Below are 19,279 nucleotides of genomic sequence, written 5' to 3'. Positions count from 1 at the left end.
TCATGCCCTGGGCATCCTGCCCAGGACCCTGCTGTCCTCTGCTCTGCTCCCGCCTCTCTCAGCATCATCTCCTCCCTGCCAGGCGAGGGGACACGTGTGACTGCTCCCCGGCGTCGTCCCCCAACAACGAAGCCTGCATCCGCCCCGGGGACGTGGAGCCGTGCTCGGGAAGGGGCGAGTGCCTGTGTGGGAAGTGCCAGTGCTACTCCGAGGACCTGGTGCAGCGCTTTGACGGGGCATTCTGCGAGTACGACGTCCTGCAGTGCCCGCGCACCTCCGGCTTCCTCTGCAACGGTGAGAGCAGCCCCCCGGCCCCAGCATCCCCCAGCTGGGGCAAGTGCTGGCCCTGGTGCCGCAGCAGGGTGTCCCCACACTGGTGGCACTGGCACGGGGAATTTGAGTGACCAGCAATGGGCTGCAGGGACTCTGTGCTTGCAAACATGAGGGAGGATGCCGTGGAGCCTGCTTGTACCCCAAGGGAAGTGGGGGAGCTGTAGGCAGGGTCGTGGGAGCAGCACAGTGGTGGGCACTGGGTGGCTCATCCTCTTGCCCCCAGATCGTGGTCGCTGCTCCAGGGGTGCGTGTGCGTGTGAGAGCGGCTGGGAGGGCCCGGGCTGTGAGTGTCCCACCAGCAACGACACCTGCATCGACAGCCGAGGGGTAGGTCCTGCCCTGCCAGGCCCACCACAGGTCCAGGCAGGGCTGTGTTGAGTTGCCCCGATGCTGGAAGCTCTGGGCCACTGGGGCTGGCACCTTGCTGACTCCCAGTGCCCTGGGATTGCTCGGATGCCAACCGACACCTCTTCCCTCCCAGGGCATTTGCAACAACCATGGGAGGTGCGAATGTGGCAGATGCATCTGTGACATGGCCTCGCTGTACACCAGCTCCACCTGTGAAATCAGCTACTCCCTGGTGAGTCCCTGGGGGTTTATCAGCTCTCCTTCCCACACGGAGCCTCAGGGAAGGAAGGCAAGGTGGAGATGAAGGCACATCTCAGTCAGGAGCAAAATCCTGCTTTGTAGCCAAGGGCTTTCTTAACCCTCCAGTTCACCAGCAGCAACTGCTGAGTGTCTGTCTGTGTTTATCTGCACCCTGGTGAAGGGCAGAGGTTTGAGCTTAGTTCCTGGCTTGTTCTGATTTGCCTCAAGCGTGGAAAAAAACTCATTTCGTAGAATCATAGGAAGGATTGGGCTGGAAGGGACATTAAAGTTCCCATGGGCAGGAACACCTTACACTAGACCAGAGTGCTCAGGCCCACATCCAACTTGGCCTTGAACACATATGACAGTCTCGTACCTCAGTTTCCTCATTGACAAACACGGGCTAATCCCACTGTGGGAGTGGAGAAAGCTGGCTTTGTCATATTTTGGAAAAGCCTCCAAAACTGTGAGAGAAGATCTAATTGCTGCCCAAATGCAGGCTGTTGGCTGGGCTCCTGGGCTTATAAATACTTTTTTAAAGCTGCTTGTTCTAAGTGATTCCTCTCTTTGACCTTGCCCTGGCACTGGGGTGAGGACACAGTGCTGCCTCTCCAGCTCTGCCTTTCCTAGGCAATGCCCTCCCTTTCCCATGGGCTGTCTCCTGACTGTCCCACCCCCATGTGCCCAGGGCTTCCAGGCCGTGTGTGAGAGCATCCGGGACTGCGTCCGCTGCCAGACCTGGGGAACGGGCAGCTTGAAAGGGAACTGCAGCACGTGCCACCTCCAGATCCAGATGGTGGAAGAGCTGAAGAAAGGTACTGTGAGAAGCAGATCTGGGTGCAGATGTGTGGAGTCTCCTGTGCCCCCTGCCCCGTGTGTGTGTGTGTGCACATGTAGGGCTGCTCCCCAAGTCTTTCCTGACCCTGGTGGCTTTGCAACCCTGTCCCCTCTCTCCTCAGAGGAGGCTGGCGAGTACTGCTCCTTCCAGGATGAGGATGATGACTGCACCTACCACTACTCCCTGGAGGGAGACCCCAGTGTCCTCCCCAACACCACCGTCCGTGTGCAGAAGAATAGAGGTGAGCAGGAGGACGAAGGGGGGGATGTCCAGCCTGGGGTCTGGAGCAGAGTGACCAGCTCCACAGCACCTCCAGTCCCTGCTTGGTCCCTTTGCTGTGCCCCTGGGCAGGGGCAGCTGCAGGCAGCACTGCTCTGCCCACCTTCCTGCATGACAGGGGTGGGTGACACTGGCTGTCCTGTGAACTGCAAGGAGTGGAGTGTGGCACCTTTGGAGCTCAGAGCCTTTCCACTGCCAGCATGGGCAGGGATTGATGTGAGGTGCTGCACAGCCCCTTGGGATGGCTGGATGTGAGCAGGGCTGTGATAGTTCTCCCTGAGCAGCACTCCTTATTGTGAGCGCCAAGAGAGGGGTTCCCAAGCTTGACTGGGCTGTTCCATCCCTCAGAGAGCTGTGGTCCAGCCTTTCCCCTTTGTCCCTGCCTCCCCACTCCCTCCCTGCACACCCCACAGAGGGGCTGATGCCCCAGAGTGACGTTGCTGTCGCTTGCAGAGTGCCCACCAAGGAGCTTCTTCTGGCTCATCCCGCTGCTCATCTTCCTCATCCTGCTCCTGGGGCTGCTGCTGCTGCTCTGCTGGAAGTTCTGTGCCTGCTGCAAGGTGAGTGCCTTGGCTGGCTGCCCCAGCCTGGGGAGAGGACCAGATAAAAGCCAAAAATATGACAAATTCCTAGAATCTATCCAGCCTCCAGCATGGCCAGATTGGCAGGAGCTGGGTCCCAGTAGTAGTGTCCAGCACCTTTGCTGTTGCTGACACATGAATTGCTCTGGGATTTTTGGCTAAAATCCACTTCCAGAGCCCCATCCACCCACCGCCTACCCACCCCTGCTGATGTGAATCCTCTCAACTGGAAATGGGAGGGGGTTTGCCCTTGACCACAAAGTGATTGTGTATTTGGCCATTTGTTTTCTAGGCTTGCCTGGCCCTGCTTCCCTGCTGTGCACGAGGTACCTTCCCTATGACTGGGGGGAGAGAGGGATCTGTGGGGTTCACTGCCTTCCTGGGCTGGGGGGGAGTGGGATAAGCATCCCTCCTCCTCCTCTCTGAGCTGGGGAGGTGGATCAGGGAGAAAGCTCCTAGCAGAGACCCTGAGCCAAGAAGCCCTGGAGCTTCTGCTCTACTTTCCCTCCCTTCCCCACACCCTGGGATGCCCTGCTGGGAATCCCACTTCTGGCTCTCCCTAACCAGTGTCCCTTGTAATGCCCAGCTGGTGAGGTGTGTCCTCTCCACTCATGGGCACCCCTTGCCCTCTCCACCCCACTCCCCTCCTGACATCCCAACACTCTGGGCATGGTGGAAACTCTAAAGACTCCCCAGAACAAAGTCTCTGGTGTTGGGATGTTGATGGCTGGCCTTGTCCCAGTGTGCCCAGGCTCTGACCCTGCCCCTGGCTCTGCAGGTCGCACTGTTGGCTTCAAGGAGGATCACTACATGCTCCGGCACAGCCTCATGTCCTCCGACCACCTGGACACACCCATGGTGCGCAGTGGATCCCTCAAGGGTCGGGATACTGTCCGCTGGAAGATCCACAACAATGTCCACAAGCAGGGCTTTGCCTCCCCCGCTGCCACCAACCCCAAAGACCTCAGTGAGTGCCACGTCTGAGGGACAGGGCATAGAGGAGATGCCGCGGGTGCTTTAAAGGACCCGAGCCCTTGTTGGTGGCCCCCAACTCCAGCAGCCATACTGTTACCTCCAAGCCCAATTTCAAGGGGGGTTGTTTCTTTACCTGCTTCCATCCTGGGGGAAGCTGAGCAGCACAGCCCAATGTCCAGCCCTGTACCAGGACCCCTGGAGACCTTCTGACAGTCTGGTTGCATGGTAGATGAACACTGCAGGTGTCTTGGTCTCATGAGCTCAGTGACCCAGCCTTGATTTCACTGCCTCATCAGTCCAGAGCCACCACTGGGCACTGTTTCCTTTGCTGGATCTTGTAGAGAGCTTCCCAGTTATCCCTCCAGTTCTCAGGGGGTTTTCTCTGCTGGGGCAACAGGGTTTGGATGCTGGTGACACATCTGGACACCGAGCATCGTGTGTGTCCCTGTGCTTCCAGCTTTTGGGTGGGTTATTTCTCTGAGCAAGAAGGAAGGAGTGGGAATTTCTGATTTGGGAATTTGTCTTTCCAGTTCCCTATGGGCTGTCTCTGAGGCTGGCAAGGCTTTTCACACAGAACCTGACGAAGCCGGACACCCGGGAGTGCGAGCAGCTGCGCAAGGAAGTGGAGGAGAACGTACGAGCCTGGGCACGAGGGGGGCTTGGGGTGGCACGGGGGGACAGCCACACTGAGGGGGTGTCTGTGGCGCTGGGAAGGAGGAGTGCCCCTTTCCTGTGAACCCAGACAGCTCTTGAAGGGAAGGAGAATTTTTTCCTCTTTCTGATAGAAAGCACAAATTTCAAATCTCATCACAATGACGAGATTTGAGGTTTGCTTTGGGCCGTGTGGTCTGAAGCTCCTGTTTGGATTCAGTTTGCTGCCTCTTGCCATGTCCTGGGGAGAAACCATGTGATGGTCTCTGCCTGGTGTGGGAGGGTGGGGGGGGAGGTCCTGGGGTGGCCAAAGGGCTCTCGTGTCTGCTGGCAGCAGTGTCTGCTCGCTGAGCACATCCCTGTTCAGCAAGGGATATGTTGTGAAAGTCCCTGTTGCTCCTTGCAGCTGAATGATGTTTTCAAGCACATCCCTGGCTGCCACAAGCTCCAGCAGACCAAGTTCAGGTGAGTCAGTGGGGGAGAGACCTCCTGCAGGGCAGGGTTCCCCCAGGGCCCTGCTGATGATGGGGTGTGAAATTTGGGATGTTGGGAAGGAGTGTGGTCTGTGAGACATCACTGGCACAAGCCTGGAGTGCTGCTTCACCCACCTAGGGCTGCAGAACAGAGCCCACCCAGCTGTGCAGGAGATCTCAGCTACCTCTGGCTTTGGACCAGCAGGAACAAATCCTGGTTGCATGGTGCTTAATGGGAAAATTCCCATTGGCTTCAAAAGTTTCAGCCTGGTGCAAAGCTAGGAGTGCAGGCCGGGAGAAGTTTGGGGATGCCACTGCTGAGCAGGGAGTGGTATCCTCTCCCCACGGCCTGATAAAGATGTGATCTCCCCTGCAGGCATGTTTCTCATTGCATTGGGAAACCCAGGGTGGGAGAGAGCAGCCAGGCAGGAGAGAACGTGCTGGGGCCACGGGCTCTGTGGGATGGGTTGGCACCCGCAGGGCAGTGCTGCAGCTCAGACCTGCACAGGGCAGTGATTCACCCAGCACTTTGTCTCTTCAGATGTGTTAGTCACTCTGATTTGGGTTTTTTATTCCCCCAGGTTACAGCCCAATTCTGGGAAAAGGTAAGAGCAACTTGCAGCCCTCTCTTGTGCAGCTTCTCCCTCTTTGTACACACACGTGTGGGGTGACTGAATGCCCCAGAGCTGTGGTGTGACATGAGCAACTCTGGTCTCAGCTCTTTCCTGCCTTTCTCTTCCCCCCTCGCAGGCAGGATCACACCATTGTGGACACAGTGCTCACTGCTCCTCGCTCAGCCAAGCCAGACATCATCAAAGCGGTGGAAAAACATGTTTCCCACGAGGCTTTCAATGACCTGAAGGTTGCACCGGGTTATTACACCGTGACCTCAGACCAAGGTGGGGAGCAGAGCCCAGTGCTGCCTGCTGGCCGGGCTTGGGGGGGCATTTCCCACCTCTAATCCTTGCCCTTCCCCCAGATGCTCAGGGGATGGTGGAGTTCCAGGAGGCCGTGGAGCTGGTGGATGTCCGTGTCCCGCTCTTTATCAGGGAGGAGGATGATGATGAGAAGCAGCTGCAGGTGGAGGCCATCGAGGTCCCCAACGGCATCGCAAAGATTGGGCGCAGGGTTGTCAACATCACCATCATCAAAGAACAAGGTGAAGGGCTGTGACCATGGCACAGGGAGGGTGTTTGTGTTTAGGTGTCCTGTGTCCAGATGGACGGATGTGGTTTGTAAGAAAGGCACAGTCTGCGTATTGGAGCACCTCCAGATCACAGAGCAGAGACTTGCTTGGTGACTCCTCTCTGAAGTCACCTGGGTCTAAATGGAGCATCTTTTAAAACATCCAAGGGAGAGTCATCATTCCTGCTGACAGAGACCCAATTATTTGACCATTACAGGTCTAGGTGCTACAGATTCCATGGCAGATCCAGGGTTGACCATGTGCCTCTGCTGCTCCAGTTCATAGATTGCTGGAGTGAAGTAGAACCTCTTTGCTGTGCTTGGGGCAGGTAAATGTCCCCAGCACTTTGTCTCTGCTTCCTGCCCGGCTGTTCTGAGCAGAGAGAACAAACTGGGAGTGGTGAAATCTCCAGCCCATGCAGTAATACTTCAGTATAGTTCAGCACAGTTCACACCCATGGGTGATGGGAACTCTGTTCATGGAGGACACCTGAGTGTTTGTAGTGTGATTCTTCATTTATTTGCTCTACACATTCCTTCCCTCCTTCCTCTTCCAGCCAGCAGCCTCATCACCTTCTTGCAGCCAGCCTATTCCCACAGCCGCTTTGACAAGCTGGCCAAGATCCCCGTCCTCCGGGAGATCATAGACAACGGGAAATCCCAAGTCACCTACAGGACCCGGGACCTCACAGCCAAGAATGGCAGGGTAAGGGCAGTGCCCATGGCCCTGGCAGGCAGGAAGGAATGGGAATGGAGGGCTGGGAAAGAGCCAATGTGGAGGGCTGCAGAAGAGCCATTGATCAACCTCAAAGGGGATGTGGCTGGGAGAGGGGGGACCCAAGGCTTGAGGTTAGCCCAGGGGAAGCTCTCTGGGAGCCTCCTCATGGATGCTGTGGGTTGTAATCATAGAATTGTAGAATGGTTTGGGTTGGAAGGGACCTTAAAGATCATTGTTCCAACCCCCCTGCCATGCCAGGGACACCTTCCACTAGACCAGGCTGCTCAGAGCCCCATCCAGCCTCGCCTTGAACACACCTCTTCCTTCTCCTCCAGGACTATCTCTTCACAGAGGGTGAACTGGTCTTCCAGCCTGGGGAGACCCGAAAGGAGGTGCAGGTGCCCTTGCTGGAGCTGACTGAAATAGATACCCTCCTGAACAACTGCCAGCTCAAGCAATTTGCCATCGACCTCCTCCACCCCAAGTACGGCGCCAAGATCGGCCGATACCCCCAGACCACGGTGACCATCGCCGACCCAGGTAGGGGCCGGCAGCCGGGGGGTGGGAATGGCAGCCGGGGGTGCGGGACCCCCACGCCAGCCCAGCCCACCCCGAGGGTGGTGTACAGAGCTCCAGCGCTGCTCCTCGCCCGAAAAGCGGCAGCGAGTGGGTTCCTCCCGCTCCGAGCGGTAGAATTGGGCCTCCCTCTAGAGGCACGACTGGGAATAGACAGCGGGTGGGAGGAAAGAGGGATAATACACCTCGCGGAAGCAAATAGAGCGGATTCTTTATTCCTTTTCCTTGGGAATTTGAATGAAATGCTATAAAAATATGGGAGAGGTGGGACTTGCCACGAGCTGTGCTTGGTGGTTCCTGTGGCTGGACAAGGAAAACTGTAAAGGATGTCATCAAGTGGATCAAAAAATAAATAATATATTTTTCACAGCATGGCAGGGCAGTGCTGGGGAGATGCACACTTCCTTGTTGTTCTGCCAAGGTGGGGACTGGCACTTATGTGGTCTTTCTTCCTCGTATCTACAGAGCTGGTGGATGGTATCCCCTCGATGACTGGCCTGGCCCAAGTCCCCCAGTCCCCCAAAGGCCGCCTGAGTGCACCACTTAATCCCAATGCCCGTGCCCTCAGCTCCAGGGAAATCAGCTTCAACTGGTTCCCTCCACCGGGAAAACCTCTGGGGTACAAGGTAAGGGGTGAGTGGATCCGAGGGAAGAGTGTGGGTCCCATCCTGCAGGTGTTTCACACAAATCGTTTGTACTGAAGGGATCCAAGAAGACACCCAAAAGAGGGAGCAAGTTCACTCCTTCTGGTCCCCTCCATCCTTGAGGGACCATTGCTGGGTGGATGTGGGATTTGCAGGAAAGATTCCTGGTGGTTTCATCTTCCTTTCCATCACTTACCATGAAATGCCCAGATTGTTGTGGCCTCCCGTTTCAGAGGAATGGCACAACACCCTTCCCAGAGCAGATTTAGTAAGAGATAGGGAACTTCTCACCCATTATGTGAGGATCTGAAGGAATCACAGCTTGCTTTTGCTTTGCCAGGTGAAATACTGGATCCAAGGGGACCCCGAGTCAGAAGCCCATCTCATTGATGTCAAAACACCATCAGCAGAGCTGAGTAACCTCTACCCCTTCTGTGACTATGAGATGCAAGTCTGTGCCTACAACGCCCTGGGTGAGGGGGTTTACTCTGACATCGTCCACTGCCGCACACTGGAGGAGGGTGAGCCACTCTACATCCTTCTTCCCACCATGTAGGGAGCAAATTTGTGCCTTTGCACCCAACATGGGGTCAGGACTCCAGCCCTGAGCTTCTCATGGTCTGGGGTCAAGCACTGAGCATCTCCCACTGCAACCCAGCTGGGATCTGGGCAACTCTGGGCATCTGCTGGCACTTGACTTGTAGTAACCTGAACCCTCTGCTCTTGCCTTTCCAGTGCCCAGCGAGCCCGGTCGCTTGGCTTTCAATATTGTGTCTTCCACTGTGACACAGCTGAGCTGGGCTGAGCCTGCGGAAACCAACGGGGAGATCACGGCCTACGAAGTCAGTTATGGACTTGTCAACGAGGACAACAGTAAGAGCTCATTTTTGGATGGGTCAGTCCAGCCAGGCTGAGGGACAGGAGTGCATTTTCCACAGGCTGGGCTGGTCCCCAGCAGCAGCAGAACCAGAACAGCTCCAAGCATGTTTCTTGTGAGAACTGGGATTTGAAGGGGTTGCTTCTTGATGGAAGGAGTGCAGAAAAATCACCAGTCAGGATTTAATTCTGCAAATCCCAGAACACTCTCTGTTCCCATTCGCTTCCATAGTGTTTTATGTCGGTTTTCATCTCAAAAACTTAGTTCATAGATCTAGACCTAGGGATAGAGTGCCAAGAAGGTGCTATTTGTGACACACCAGCAACAGGAAACCTGTGGTGTAGGTTGACTTCAGCATTCAGTTTGGGAATTTCCCTGGAACAATGTCATGCCTGCTGTGAGCAGCCCAAAGAGCTGCTGCACCTCACCCCAGAGCTGGGCTGTGCCCTGACACCAAACCTCAGCGAGCCAAGGGTGGGGTGCTGCGGGGTCCTCTGTGTCTTGTGGGTGACAGGCGTGCCCGTGTTTGCAGTACCCATCGGCCCGGTGAAGAAGGTGCTGGTTGAGGACCCGAAGAAGCGCATGGTGCTGATTGAAAACCTGCGGGAGTCGCAGCCCTATCGCTACACAGTGAGGGCCAGGAATGGTGCTGGCTGGGGGCCTGAGAGAGAAGCCACCATCAACCTCGCCACACAGCCCAAGCGCCCCATGTCCAGTGAGTCTCTGCCTGGGTGGGGAGCAGGGGGCAGGAGCAGTGCTGGGGAGTGCTCCCCATCACCCCCAGCTGCCTCCCCGTCCCAAACATCCCCTGATGTTTGCTCTGCTGCACCAGCCACCCCTGGGAATGCCGAGGGCCAGCCTGAGCGTGGGAGAAGTGGCTCTTTGCTGCTTGTCTAACGGCTTGTCCACCTGTCCTGCAGTCCCCATCATCCCTGATGTCCCCATCGTTGATGCAGAGGGAGGTGAGGACTACGACAGCTACCTGATGTACAGCACGGACGTGCTCCGCTCTCCGGCCGGCAGCAAGCGCCCCAGTGTCTCTGATGATTCAGGTACGTTGCTCTGGGTTTTGCAAAGGTCATTTTTAACATTCATTTTCCTCAACAGCAGCTTTGCTGCACTGCTCCTTTCCTCCTCTCAGAGATGGGGAGATCCAAGTCGTGGAGATGGTGGAGATCAGCCTTTCCAAAGTTCAGTAGCTGCATCCATGGGAACACCTGACTGGTCATAGTGTAAATAAGACCAGTGCCTCCTTGTCTTAGCCATGAGGCAAAGAAAAATCTCAGTGTGGGGTGGGAGAGGAGCTTTCCATGGCCCTCCCTGCTCATCTTCCCTTCCTGTTGCCATTTGGTTGGATCACAAGTTGGTGTCAGCAAACAAGCACTGGCAAGGCACAGACCTCTGAGTTCCTTGGATACTCAAGGCCTTAGCCAAGCCAACAGGAGGGAACTCAGCAGTGCTGGGAAGGCACTGGCCTCGCTTCCTCCATCACTTTGCTCTCTGAATGAGTCTGATTCCCTGGTTTTGTACTGGGACAAGGAGAGGAAGATGGGTCGTAAGGGAGAAGATGAGACTTATCAGTAGGATTTTTTCTGGGGGTCTTCTCTGGGAGGGTTCTCAGGGCCTGGGACCCAAGAGCGAGTCCCTGGTCCTTTCAGAGAGCCAGGTGATGGAAACATCAAGAGTTGGACCATCCCAAGCACACATCGAGGAGTGACGAAACCTCTCCTGAGCAGAGGACGATTGTTGCAGACTCTTCGTGACAGGGACAGTTGTGTGGTGGGACTTTGACTCTCACCTTTAGTCACGATGGACACAGGGCTGGAAAACACTCTGGGAGTTGAGGAGCCCCATGCCTGTCACGCTCCCACCATCCTACATCCACCAGTCCCACGACAGTTGCACCGCCTGAACTCATCAGCCAACACTTGGCGGGATGGGCTGTGAATGAACGTTGTTCCCACTGGTTCCTGCCCCTTCCCCTCCCCAGCAAGCAGCACGGAGGTGGTGGGTAACCCACCCTGCCCCCTGCAGGTCATGCCAACACCAGTGCTTGCGTTGTCCCAAAAGGCTCCAGGTGGAAATATGTGCCGCTGCTGGGAGAAGACCTGGACCTTCGCCGCATCACCTGGAGGCTCCCACCTGAAACCATTCCCCGCCTCTCTGGCAGCAGCCGCCTCTCCTCGGACGCCGAGGGTCTCCTCCACGAGGAGGACAGCGACGTGGCTACTGGCAGTGTGAGGAGGAGCGGGACACCCCGGCCCCAAGCAGGTGAAGGACGGCTTCGTTATTGCACCGAGTGTCCTGTCTCGTCCTGCTCTGAGCCGAGGGGCCGGTGGATGGGACCTGCCTCAGTCCATGTCCCTGCCCTCCCCTCGTGTGCCCATCCTCGTGTTGGTGTGATGCACTGTTGTGGTCTGCTTCAAAACCTTGTCCTGGTGTGTCTGCTCTCAAGAGTGTCAAGGTAACCCCCATCTCGGCATGGACTTGGGAGCCTGCTAGCAAGTTGCTTCTACAAAAGGCTGGACCTTCGAGGCAGGAGCAAACTCAGATGATGGCAGTGCCACTTCCAAAGGCAGCTCTCCACCCTAATTAAGTGCCCTGAGCTTCTGGGGCAGATCTGCTGGACTGTTAAACAGAAATCACTCTCTCATGGGTAGCTGATCTCTCCTGCCCCCCTGGGAGGGGACGGGGGTTTGTCGAGGACCAAAACAATGGAGTGGAGTTTGCTTTTCAGATCCAGCTGAGATGAGATCCAGAACGAGATTTGGAGAAACCACTTCCATAAAGGGCCGTTTTCCTTCTTCAGCCTCCTTTCTAAATCTGAAATTACTAACCCGTGCTTGCATCTAAGGAGAGATGTGAGAGAACGTGGCAACAACCACAAGGCAGTGCCCCAGCAAGGCCGAGGTCTGGAGTTACCTTGGGCACCAGGGGTGTGTCTGGTGCTGGGTGTTTTTGTTTACCTCTTTGTCTCTGCATCATCACATCGGGTGCCTGTGGCTTGTCCCACATGTAGCGCCCCAGAACAACCTCCTGGAGTGGCTGAAGCTGGAACACAGCCAAGGCAGGGGGCACCGTGATGCCTCCTGCTTCCTCCCCGTGGAAACTGGAGCAGCACCCTGCCCACAGCCACATCCCTCATGGTGTGCCTTCTTCCACAGAGCACTTGCTGAACGGCCGCGTGGACTTCTCCTTCCCCGGCAGTGCCAGTGGCTCCCTGACCAGGACAACCAACACCAGCTACCACCAGCTGAGCTCCCACGTGCATCAGGAGCACAGGGTGATGGGGAGCTCCTCGCTGACAAGAGACTACTCCACGATGCAGATGGGGCATGGTGAGTACTGCGGCCATGGGACTTGTCCTTCCCTTCCATCCCCGTGACTGTCTTTGGATCCGTGCCCTAAAGTCCTTCTGGGGTGAAGACTGTGTTCACAGCTAAGGGGGCCTATGAACCAGAGGTCAGGAAGGTCATGTCCTCACCACTGATGTCTTGGTGCTTTGCTAAGGTCCCTCTTCTCCTAGACCGGTTTGGAAAGGGTTCCCATCCCTAACGTGCTGAGTGCTCAGGAAAGGGAGCTCCATCCTTATCCTCACACCACAAAGCAGTCCAGGAAGAGCTCGTGTCTCTTCTTCTCACTCTGTCTAGCAGCGTGGTTGCCTTTCAGCTCTACGCCTGTATGTCAGCTGTGCTGAGAAGGTTGTTAAAAGATTCCTCAGACCTGAGCTTTAAAAAGTCATCTGTGCAGGAACCAGCACCTGGGCTGAACCCACTCTAAAATGTTTCCAACAGTGTTTTTCTCTTTCTTCTTGCACTGCTTCTGTAGATTACCCAGGGACACTCCTCCCTCCCATCCGTGAAGATGCTGGGAGGACAATCCCACGGCCCAGGGATGCGGGTTTCAGGAGCAGGGCAAAGGTGAAGGGTTACTACCCCAGCATTGGCTTTCGGGACTCTATAAACATGACTGATGGGTCCACAGGGATTTGCAAGTACATAGGTACAGCTTGTCCAGTGTCTGCTCCCAGCCACACATCCCATAACAGCCAAGCCACTGTCCATCCATGAGTTGTTGCCATTCACTGCTCACCCCAAACCTCCTCTCCATGGCTTGCTGTGTGCTGTGATCTTCCTCCTGACCCAGCCTGTGCCTCCATCACACCACTTTTCCATTTGCAGGTGACTCCCACTGTGTTTCAACCCACCTGGACTGATTAACACTCACCACCACTGCTGCCACTGTGCTCTGATCAGCTCATTGTCCCCATCCTCTTCATTCCTAACGAGTTTGTTGTTCTCAGTCTTACTCCACAGGCCTTTGGAGAACTCTTGGGGAGAACGTGTGCTCCATATGAGATGTGCCTCTGCAAGCTTCTTGGCCAAATTCCCTGTCAGTGAGGGTTTTCAGTCCCTGGGTGTCACCTGGGAGGCTGCTGGGCTTGCCATGAGCCTTGTGTGCCAGTGGGCTGAGCTGAGGAGGAGCCAGAGCACCCAGTCCTGGTCCCAGCTGCCCCTTGAACAGACCCTGGAGGTGTTGGGCTGCTTTATCTATAGAATAGGGCCAGTCTTAGCAGACCTACACCTGAAGAAGTCTGTGGAAGCTGCTGGCAGGCTGGACAGGGTGCTTCGGGGTGGGTGAGGAGGGTCACACACAGCACCCAAGCCCCTACTCTGGTCTCTCTACCACAGGGGCATGAAGCTTACCTTGACTTGTCCCACCCAAGGTTTGCACCCCAAGGCCACGGGACATCCCTGTAGGTGTGCAGAGCCAGCCAGTCCCCCCTCATGACGGGTCAGCTTGCAGAGATGACATCTCACCACGTTCTCCCTGAACCATCAGGACCACCCCATGCTTGCGTGTGCCGCTCCCTCCTCTCCCCCAGCCCTCTTAGCCCCCGTTCCCCAAACCTCCACCCTGATGTTCCCTTTCTGTCTCAGACTCCAGGAAGCCTCTGGGCATCCCTGACACCCCCACACGCCTGGTGTTCTCTGCCCTGGGACCCACTTCCCTGAAGGTGAGCTGGCAGGAGCCGCGCTGCGAGAAGGAGGTGCAGGGCTACAGTGTGCAGTACCAGCTCCTCAGCGGAGGTCAGTGAGCAGGACCATGCTGGTGGGGGGAGTTTTGGGTGGTGGAGAGTCTGGTCTGGGTCTTCTCCTGGACAACTGGCTCCGGGTGACCCTGCTCTGAGCAGGGTGGGGTTGGACCAAATGACCTCTCCAGAGGTGCCTTCCAACCTCAGCCATTCTGGGATTCAGGGATTGGTCCCAAATATGATTTTGTGTAGCCTTTTTTTGTGCAGGAAATGTTTCAACTACCCCAGAGCTCTCGTTCCCTATTTCTCCTGCGGGGGGGACAATTTCTGGGGTTGCTCCAACCCTCCTCCAAAATAAACCTTTGCCTCATTCTCCAGCAGCCCAAACATCTTATTGATGGTTTCTTCAACATATAGAACTTGAAGAAAGGACTGAAATATTTTTACATCAATCTTGGGGCAGTATCAGTGAAAATGTGACTCTTTTTGTCTGAAAATCCTTGAGTTTTCAAGTTTGCTGGTGGCAAGGTGTGATGGAGGTGGTCAGGGAGGGACCCTGGATGGCTTTTCCAGGCAGTTTGTTTGAGATGGAGTTTAGGCAAAAGCCATGGCTCTGTGTTTGTGCCTGCAACGTGGTGTTAACACCCCCTTCCCTGTGCATCCCAGGAGAGGTGAACAGAATCACCATCCCCAACCCCAGCCAGAACTCGGTGGTGGTAGAGGACCTGCTGCCCAACCATTCCTACATCTTCAAGGTGAAAGCACAGAGTGAGGAAGGCTGGGGCCCCGAGAGGGAAGGAGTCATCACCATAGAGTCCCAGGTGGACCCGCAGAGTCCGCTCAGTCCTGTACCAGGTGAGGCAGATGTGGACAGAAGGGTGGCACTGATGTCTCTGCAGCTGTCTACAGCGCTGGCCTGTTTTCTCTCCCCTTACCCATCCTGAGCATTCCTTTCCTTTCTCTCAGTTAGGGACAGGACCTCCTTTCCCACGCACTTGCTTCCCACTAGCTGTCTAGATAGAATCATGCAATCGCAGAAATCATTCAGGTTGGGAAAGACTTCTAAGGTCACAAAGTCCAACCTGTGACCAATCACCACCTTGTCAACCAGACCAGAGCACTGAGTGCCACATACAGTCGTTTCTTAAACACTTCCAGGAATGGTGACTCCACCACCTCCCTGGGCAGTCCATTGCGATGTCTAACAACCCTTTCTGTGAAGAAATTCCTCCTGATGTCCAACCTGAACCTTCCCTTGTGCAGTTTGAGGCTATGTTCTCTTGTCCTGTTGCTAGTTGCCTGGGAGATAGCTGAGACCTTCCAGCTCATTCCATAAATGCTGTGTGCAGATCCCTCCCAGGCTCCCCCTCACCCCCTCCGTGATGTGACCTGTCCCTCATGCCCTTGCAGGCACACCCTTCACACTGAGCACCCCCTGTGCTCCTGGACCACTGGTTTTCACAGCCCTCAGCCCAGACTCCCTTCACCTCAGCTGGGAGAGACCCCGCGAGCCCAACGGGCCCATCCTGGGCTACAGGATCACCTGTGAGATGCTGCATGGAGGAGGTACGGGGCCAGGCTGAGGGAGTCCAGTTCCATGGGTAGAGCCCAAGATACCTCCAGCAAAAGCTGCAACTTGCTGCATTTTTTCTAGGACCAGTGACAAAGCTGTCTGCCTACAGTGCAGATAAAGCGGGGACATGAGGCTGATCCCAGGCCTGGGAGCTGCTGGCTCCTGATGCTTTGCATCATTGCATGGTCTGGTGTAACAAATGTGGTGGGAAGTGGAAGGACCTGTTGCTTATTGCAGCCAAAACCCAGTGGAGGTTGGTTGCTGAGGTTCCCCACTGTAGTAAAACAGGGTTGTCTTAACCCTTAGTAGAACTGGGTGTGATCCTACAGTCTGTGGGTGGCATAAAGCTCAGGGAAAGCCAAGGCAGCACTCAGAGTTGGGGGGAGTGTGTTTGGAGGGACCTTCACTCTTGTCTGTCTTCACCTCTGTGTGGATTAGGGGAGCCCAGGACAATCTATGTTGAAGGAGACAATCTGGAAACCACCCTGACTGTGCCCCACCTAAGTGAGAACGTCCCATACAAGTTCAAAGTGCAAGCCAACACCACCCAAGGCTTTGGGCCAGAGAGAGAAGGCCTCATCACCATTGAATCTCAGAACAGAGGTACAGTACCATGTCTCTGTGGAGGTGCAAACTTAAGAAACCTCTCAGAGAAGGCAACAGAATTCCTGGAGTCCCTTTCCATTTCCTCCTGAGCTGACTCCTGGTGTGTGTGAACCGTGCAGGGTTGAGGGGTTGGAAGCTCCTTGTGGTTTCCTGGCTGGCTCAAGCCTTTTCCTTCTCCCAGGTGCTTTCTCCCAGTTTGGAGGACAGCAGTACATGAGGGAAGAAGTGTACAAATTCCCCACTGAATACACCACCAAAACCAGCATCAGCCACTCCTCTTTGGATCCCCACTTCACAGGTAGGGGCTCACTGTTGCTTTGAACCCCCCCCAGAAAACAAAGGATAATTCTGCTTGTCCAAAGTTCTGAGGGAGTGCTTTTACCTGAAGTGCCAAAGGCAGGGAAGGAGGGTCCATCAGGTGGGATTGCTGAAGATTTTACACCTCTTACTTTCTTACATCGTGTTCCTGCTCTGCCCGAGACAGTTGCAGTTGTTTCCACATGTGCTGCCCAGTCACAGGGGGAAAGCTGAGTTCCAAAGTCCTTCGGCACTATCACTAGAGACCAAATCATAGCTCCTCCTGCAAGGTTTGATCTCTTTAGAGCAGTAAAAAACAGAGCGGTGTGACAAACATCTTTAATCACATCAGCGTAGTTTCCCATGTTGCCCCACTTAAACTCCTGGGTTCACACTGCAACACCGAGTCTGGGAGGTGTTAGGAGATCCATCTGACTGACATAGCAAAGTACTGAATCCCTTGATCTGGAGGGGTCTTCCATCAGTGAAAGTGGTATTTAAGGGCAAACTTCTGCCTGGGATCACCAGACAGAGCAGATCCCTGTCCCTGTGACCCCACACTGAGCGCGCTGTCCTTGCAGACGGAATGCTCGTGACCAGCCAGCGAGTGGAGAACACCAGCAGCACCCTCACCCAGGAGTTCGTGAGCCGGACCGTGATGTCCAGCGGGACCCTCACCAAGCAGGTGGAGAGGCAGTTCTACGAGGCCTGAGCCGGGGCAGGCTGAGCACCAGTGGGACATTTGGGATCACGTGGCAGAACTTTGTGGAACGACCCAAGGGCGCTTCCTCCAGACGCTGCTGCGGTGCCTGGGCAGCTCCTGCTGTGGGTACAGACCCTCCCCGGCACTCCAAGCTCTGGACTTGTCCTTTGGAGCCCAATGCAATCAGAGCTCTGGCACAGCTCGGTCATCAGGTGTGATGATCAAGCTCATCCTTCAGGGTGGAAATTTGGGAGTCTCCACGACTCCAGCCTCCCCAGGTAAATGGAGCAGAATGCTTTATTCTCAGGTTCTCAGTTTTGAGAAGAACTCAACTGGGAAAATCCTGATTTATAGAGGGTCACAGTTTCCACCTTTGCTCCAGGCTCTCTGGTAACTCACCTGCCCACTGGAGAGGGTTGTTTGTTCTGTTTGGGGGTTTTTTTATGAGAGCTGCAAGGTAGGGTTTTGGGGTAACCTGTGCTTTCTTACTGCACCTAGTTGTGTCTGTCCTTCACTGCTGACATTTGGTACCACTATAGCAAAGAATAACCTTTTGTTTGTGTAGTGTTTCTCATTGATGGCCTCTGATGCTTTTTTTTGGCATACAATATTGTACAGTTTTCATAGTATATATATATAAATATATATAAATGTATTTTATTATTTTATACAAAAAATGGAGGTGGATGAGATCTATGCTGAATGTAGAGGCTACACTGGGACTGTGGCTGCTGAGAAACATGAATAACTGGAAGAAATTTGTTAAGGGCTTGATTCAAAAGCCACTTGAACCCTGCGATGAACCTGTTGATGAGCTGGTGGGCTCTGCCTTGGACTTTATATCCTCAAGCACCAGAGACTCCTGCAGAAGGGTGCAAGTGGCCAAACCTGCTTGCTGCAGGGCATCCACCAGCCAAGTGCTCTCCAACCATGGCACATGGGCACAGAAGGGGCTGGAGGCTGACCAGAGGTGAGGGATGGGGATGGCCCCAGTGGTGGAGATGGGAACAGTGCTGGGCTTTCTTACATGGCTGATGTGGACAGTGTGAGATTTCAGGGCAGATGATGCTGGGTATCTTTTAAAAGACTTCTCGTCCAGCAGCAACATCCATAAAGGGACCTGTGATCCACCAGTAAGCACAAGAGAAGAGCAAACCTGGGAACAGGAGGTGCTCCCATCATCCTGAGACCCCTTCAGTCTCAGCTTCAGCTCTCCTTGCACAGTGCTGGGCTGAGCTGAGACCTTGCTGGGCTTCATTTCCTGGCTCTGGGCACGATGCCCAGCATCTCCCTGCCCTCTGCCAGTGAGAACAATTGAGCAGCGTTTCCCTGGCGTGTTCCAGCCGCACGGGAGCAGGCGAGGAGCCTGCGGAGAGCCAGGAGCCTGCCCGGAGCAGCAGCTGCCACTGCCCCAGGCTAGAGCTTCCAACCAAAACAGCAGCTGCCTGGTCACCCTGGCAGCATCACTGGCCTGGTTTCATCTGACAATGGACCTTGGCTTTTCTTTTTTTTATTCTTCTTTTTTTTCTTTTTTCTTTTGGTTGTTGTTTTTTTGGGTTTTTTTGGTTTCTTTTTTTCTTTTGGAATCTGAAGAACTCACCACTGAGCATTCCCTCTCCTCTCCAGGCTGTTCATTTCACTAGGAAGGGTTGTACACCTTTAAGCCAAAGATGCACGTGGGTGAGTAAAGTCCACAGGAGTCTGCAAGATTGCAGCCAGAGCTGGATCAGTTTTGAACTTGGCTCAAGAGATACTTTACCAACCCTGTGGTTTTACTGTGCCTTCAAGAAGCACTTATTTCTCCTGACCAAGAGCCAGTGACATTAACCTGCCTGTCTCCCTGTTCCCATCTCCCCTCTGTGGTTGTGGTTTCCTCTCCAGCTGCCACGTGGACTGGCACAAGGACTCTGCCCCTTTTTCCCTGTGCTTTTTGGTCCATGCTAAAACACTGGAAACTGCCTAAAAAGGGAGCCCCACTTGCAGGCATTTTAACCAAAGATTATCCCTTTATCCAAGAGCAGAGCCTGTCCATCAGCTGCTCTCCAGGGAATCATGCCCTCCCCACATACACCGTGGCTTGTACACTAACCCATGGCTGTTGTTTTAAATTCCATCTGGTCATTAGGGCTGGTGCTGTTTCAGCCTTTCCAAGGCAGATCCAGAGCAGGTCTTGGATCAGATGGCTTCCTATTGCACTTAATAAATGTTTTCTCTACAGTCTGCCTCTTCCTTTTTCTTTAAAAAAAATCTAAAATTAAAAAAATACCCCCCCCAACAGCCTCCATCTGCAGCAGACAAAGGACATGTGCCAGAGGCAGATTCCCAAACAGGAACTTCTGCCAAGTGC

At 54.8% G+C, this 19,279-nt stretch overlaps 1 protein-coding gene across 3 annotated transcripts in view; it reads left to right on the top strand.

The window, feature by feature from the left end:
- ITGB4 (integrin subunit beta 4) overlaps positions 1-19,149 on the top strand; it is a 29,063-nt gene extending 9,914 nt beyond the window's left edge. Inside the window, exons 13-41 of one of the 3 annotated variants that reach the window (XM_027691656.1) lie at positions 83-294; positions 557-660; positions 815-913; positions 1,610-1,736; positions 1,881-2,000; positions 2,492-2,598; positions 2,912-2,945; positions 3,398-3,586; positions 4,125-4,228; positions 4,652-4,710; positions 5,300-5,323; positions 5,469-5,617; positions 5,698-5,877; positions 6,461-6,609; positions 6,957-7,161; positions 7,663-7,823; positions 8,182-8,362; positions 8,577-8,714; positions 9,251-9,433; positions 9,639-9,770; positions 10,789-10,989; positions 11,883-12,056; positions 12,547-12,720; positions 13,659-13,808; positions 14,420-14,608; positions 15,164-15,319; positions 15,765-15,929; positions 16,114-16,230; positions 16,811-19,149. In XM_027691656.1, coding sequence (XP_027547457.1) covers positions 83-294; positions 557-660; positions 815-913; positions 1,610-1,736; positions 1,881-2,000; positions 2,492-2,598; positions 2,912-2,945; positions 3,398-3,586; positions 4,125-4,228; positions 4,652-4,710; positions 5,300-5,323; positions 5,469-5,617; positions 5,698-5,877; positions 6,461-6,609; positions 6,957-7,161; positions 7,663-7,823; positions 8,182-8,362; positions 8,577-8,714; positions 9,251-9,433; positions 9,639-9,770; positions 10,789-10,989; positions 11,883-12,056; positions 12,547-12,720; positions 13,659-13,808; positions 14,420-14,608; positions 15,164-15,319; positions 15,765-15,929; positions 16,114-16,230; positions 16,811-16,941 — 4,114 coding nt within the window. In that variant the 3' untranslated portion in view covers positions 16,942-19,149. The remainder of the gene's footprint in view (positions 1-82; positions 295-556; positions 661-814; positions 914-1,609; positions 1,737-1,880; positions 2,001-2,491; positions 2,599-2,911; positions 2,946-3,397; positions 3,587-4,124; positions 4,229-4,651; positions 4,711-5,299; positions 5,324-5,468; positions 5,618-5,697; positions 5,878-6,460; positions 6,610-6,956; positions 7,162-7,662; positions 7,824-8,181; positions 8,363-8,576; positions 8,715-9,250; positions 9,434-9,638; positions 9,771-10,788; positions 10,990-11,882; positions 12,057-12,546; positions 12,721-13,658; positions 13,809-14,419; positions 14,609-15,163; positions 15,320-15,764; positions 15,930-16,113; positions 16,231-16,810) is intronic. The other 2 variants (XM_027691658.1, XM_027691657.1) reach the window with 2 other exon arrangements.
- Positions 19,150-19,279: the final 130 nt, after the last annotated feature.

This window comes from Neopelma chrysocephalum, unplaced genomic scaffold, assembly GCF_003984885.1.
Source record: "Neopelma chrysocephalum unplaced genomic scaffold, ASM398488v2 Primary Assembly neopelma1_84, whole genome shotgun sequence".
Lineage (NCBI taxonomy): Eukaryota > Metazoa > Chordata > Aves > Passeriformes > Pipridae > Neopelma > Neopelma chrysocephalum.
This window is presented reverse-complemented; position numbering and strand designations above follow the sequence as displayed.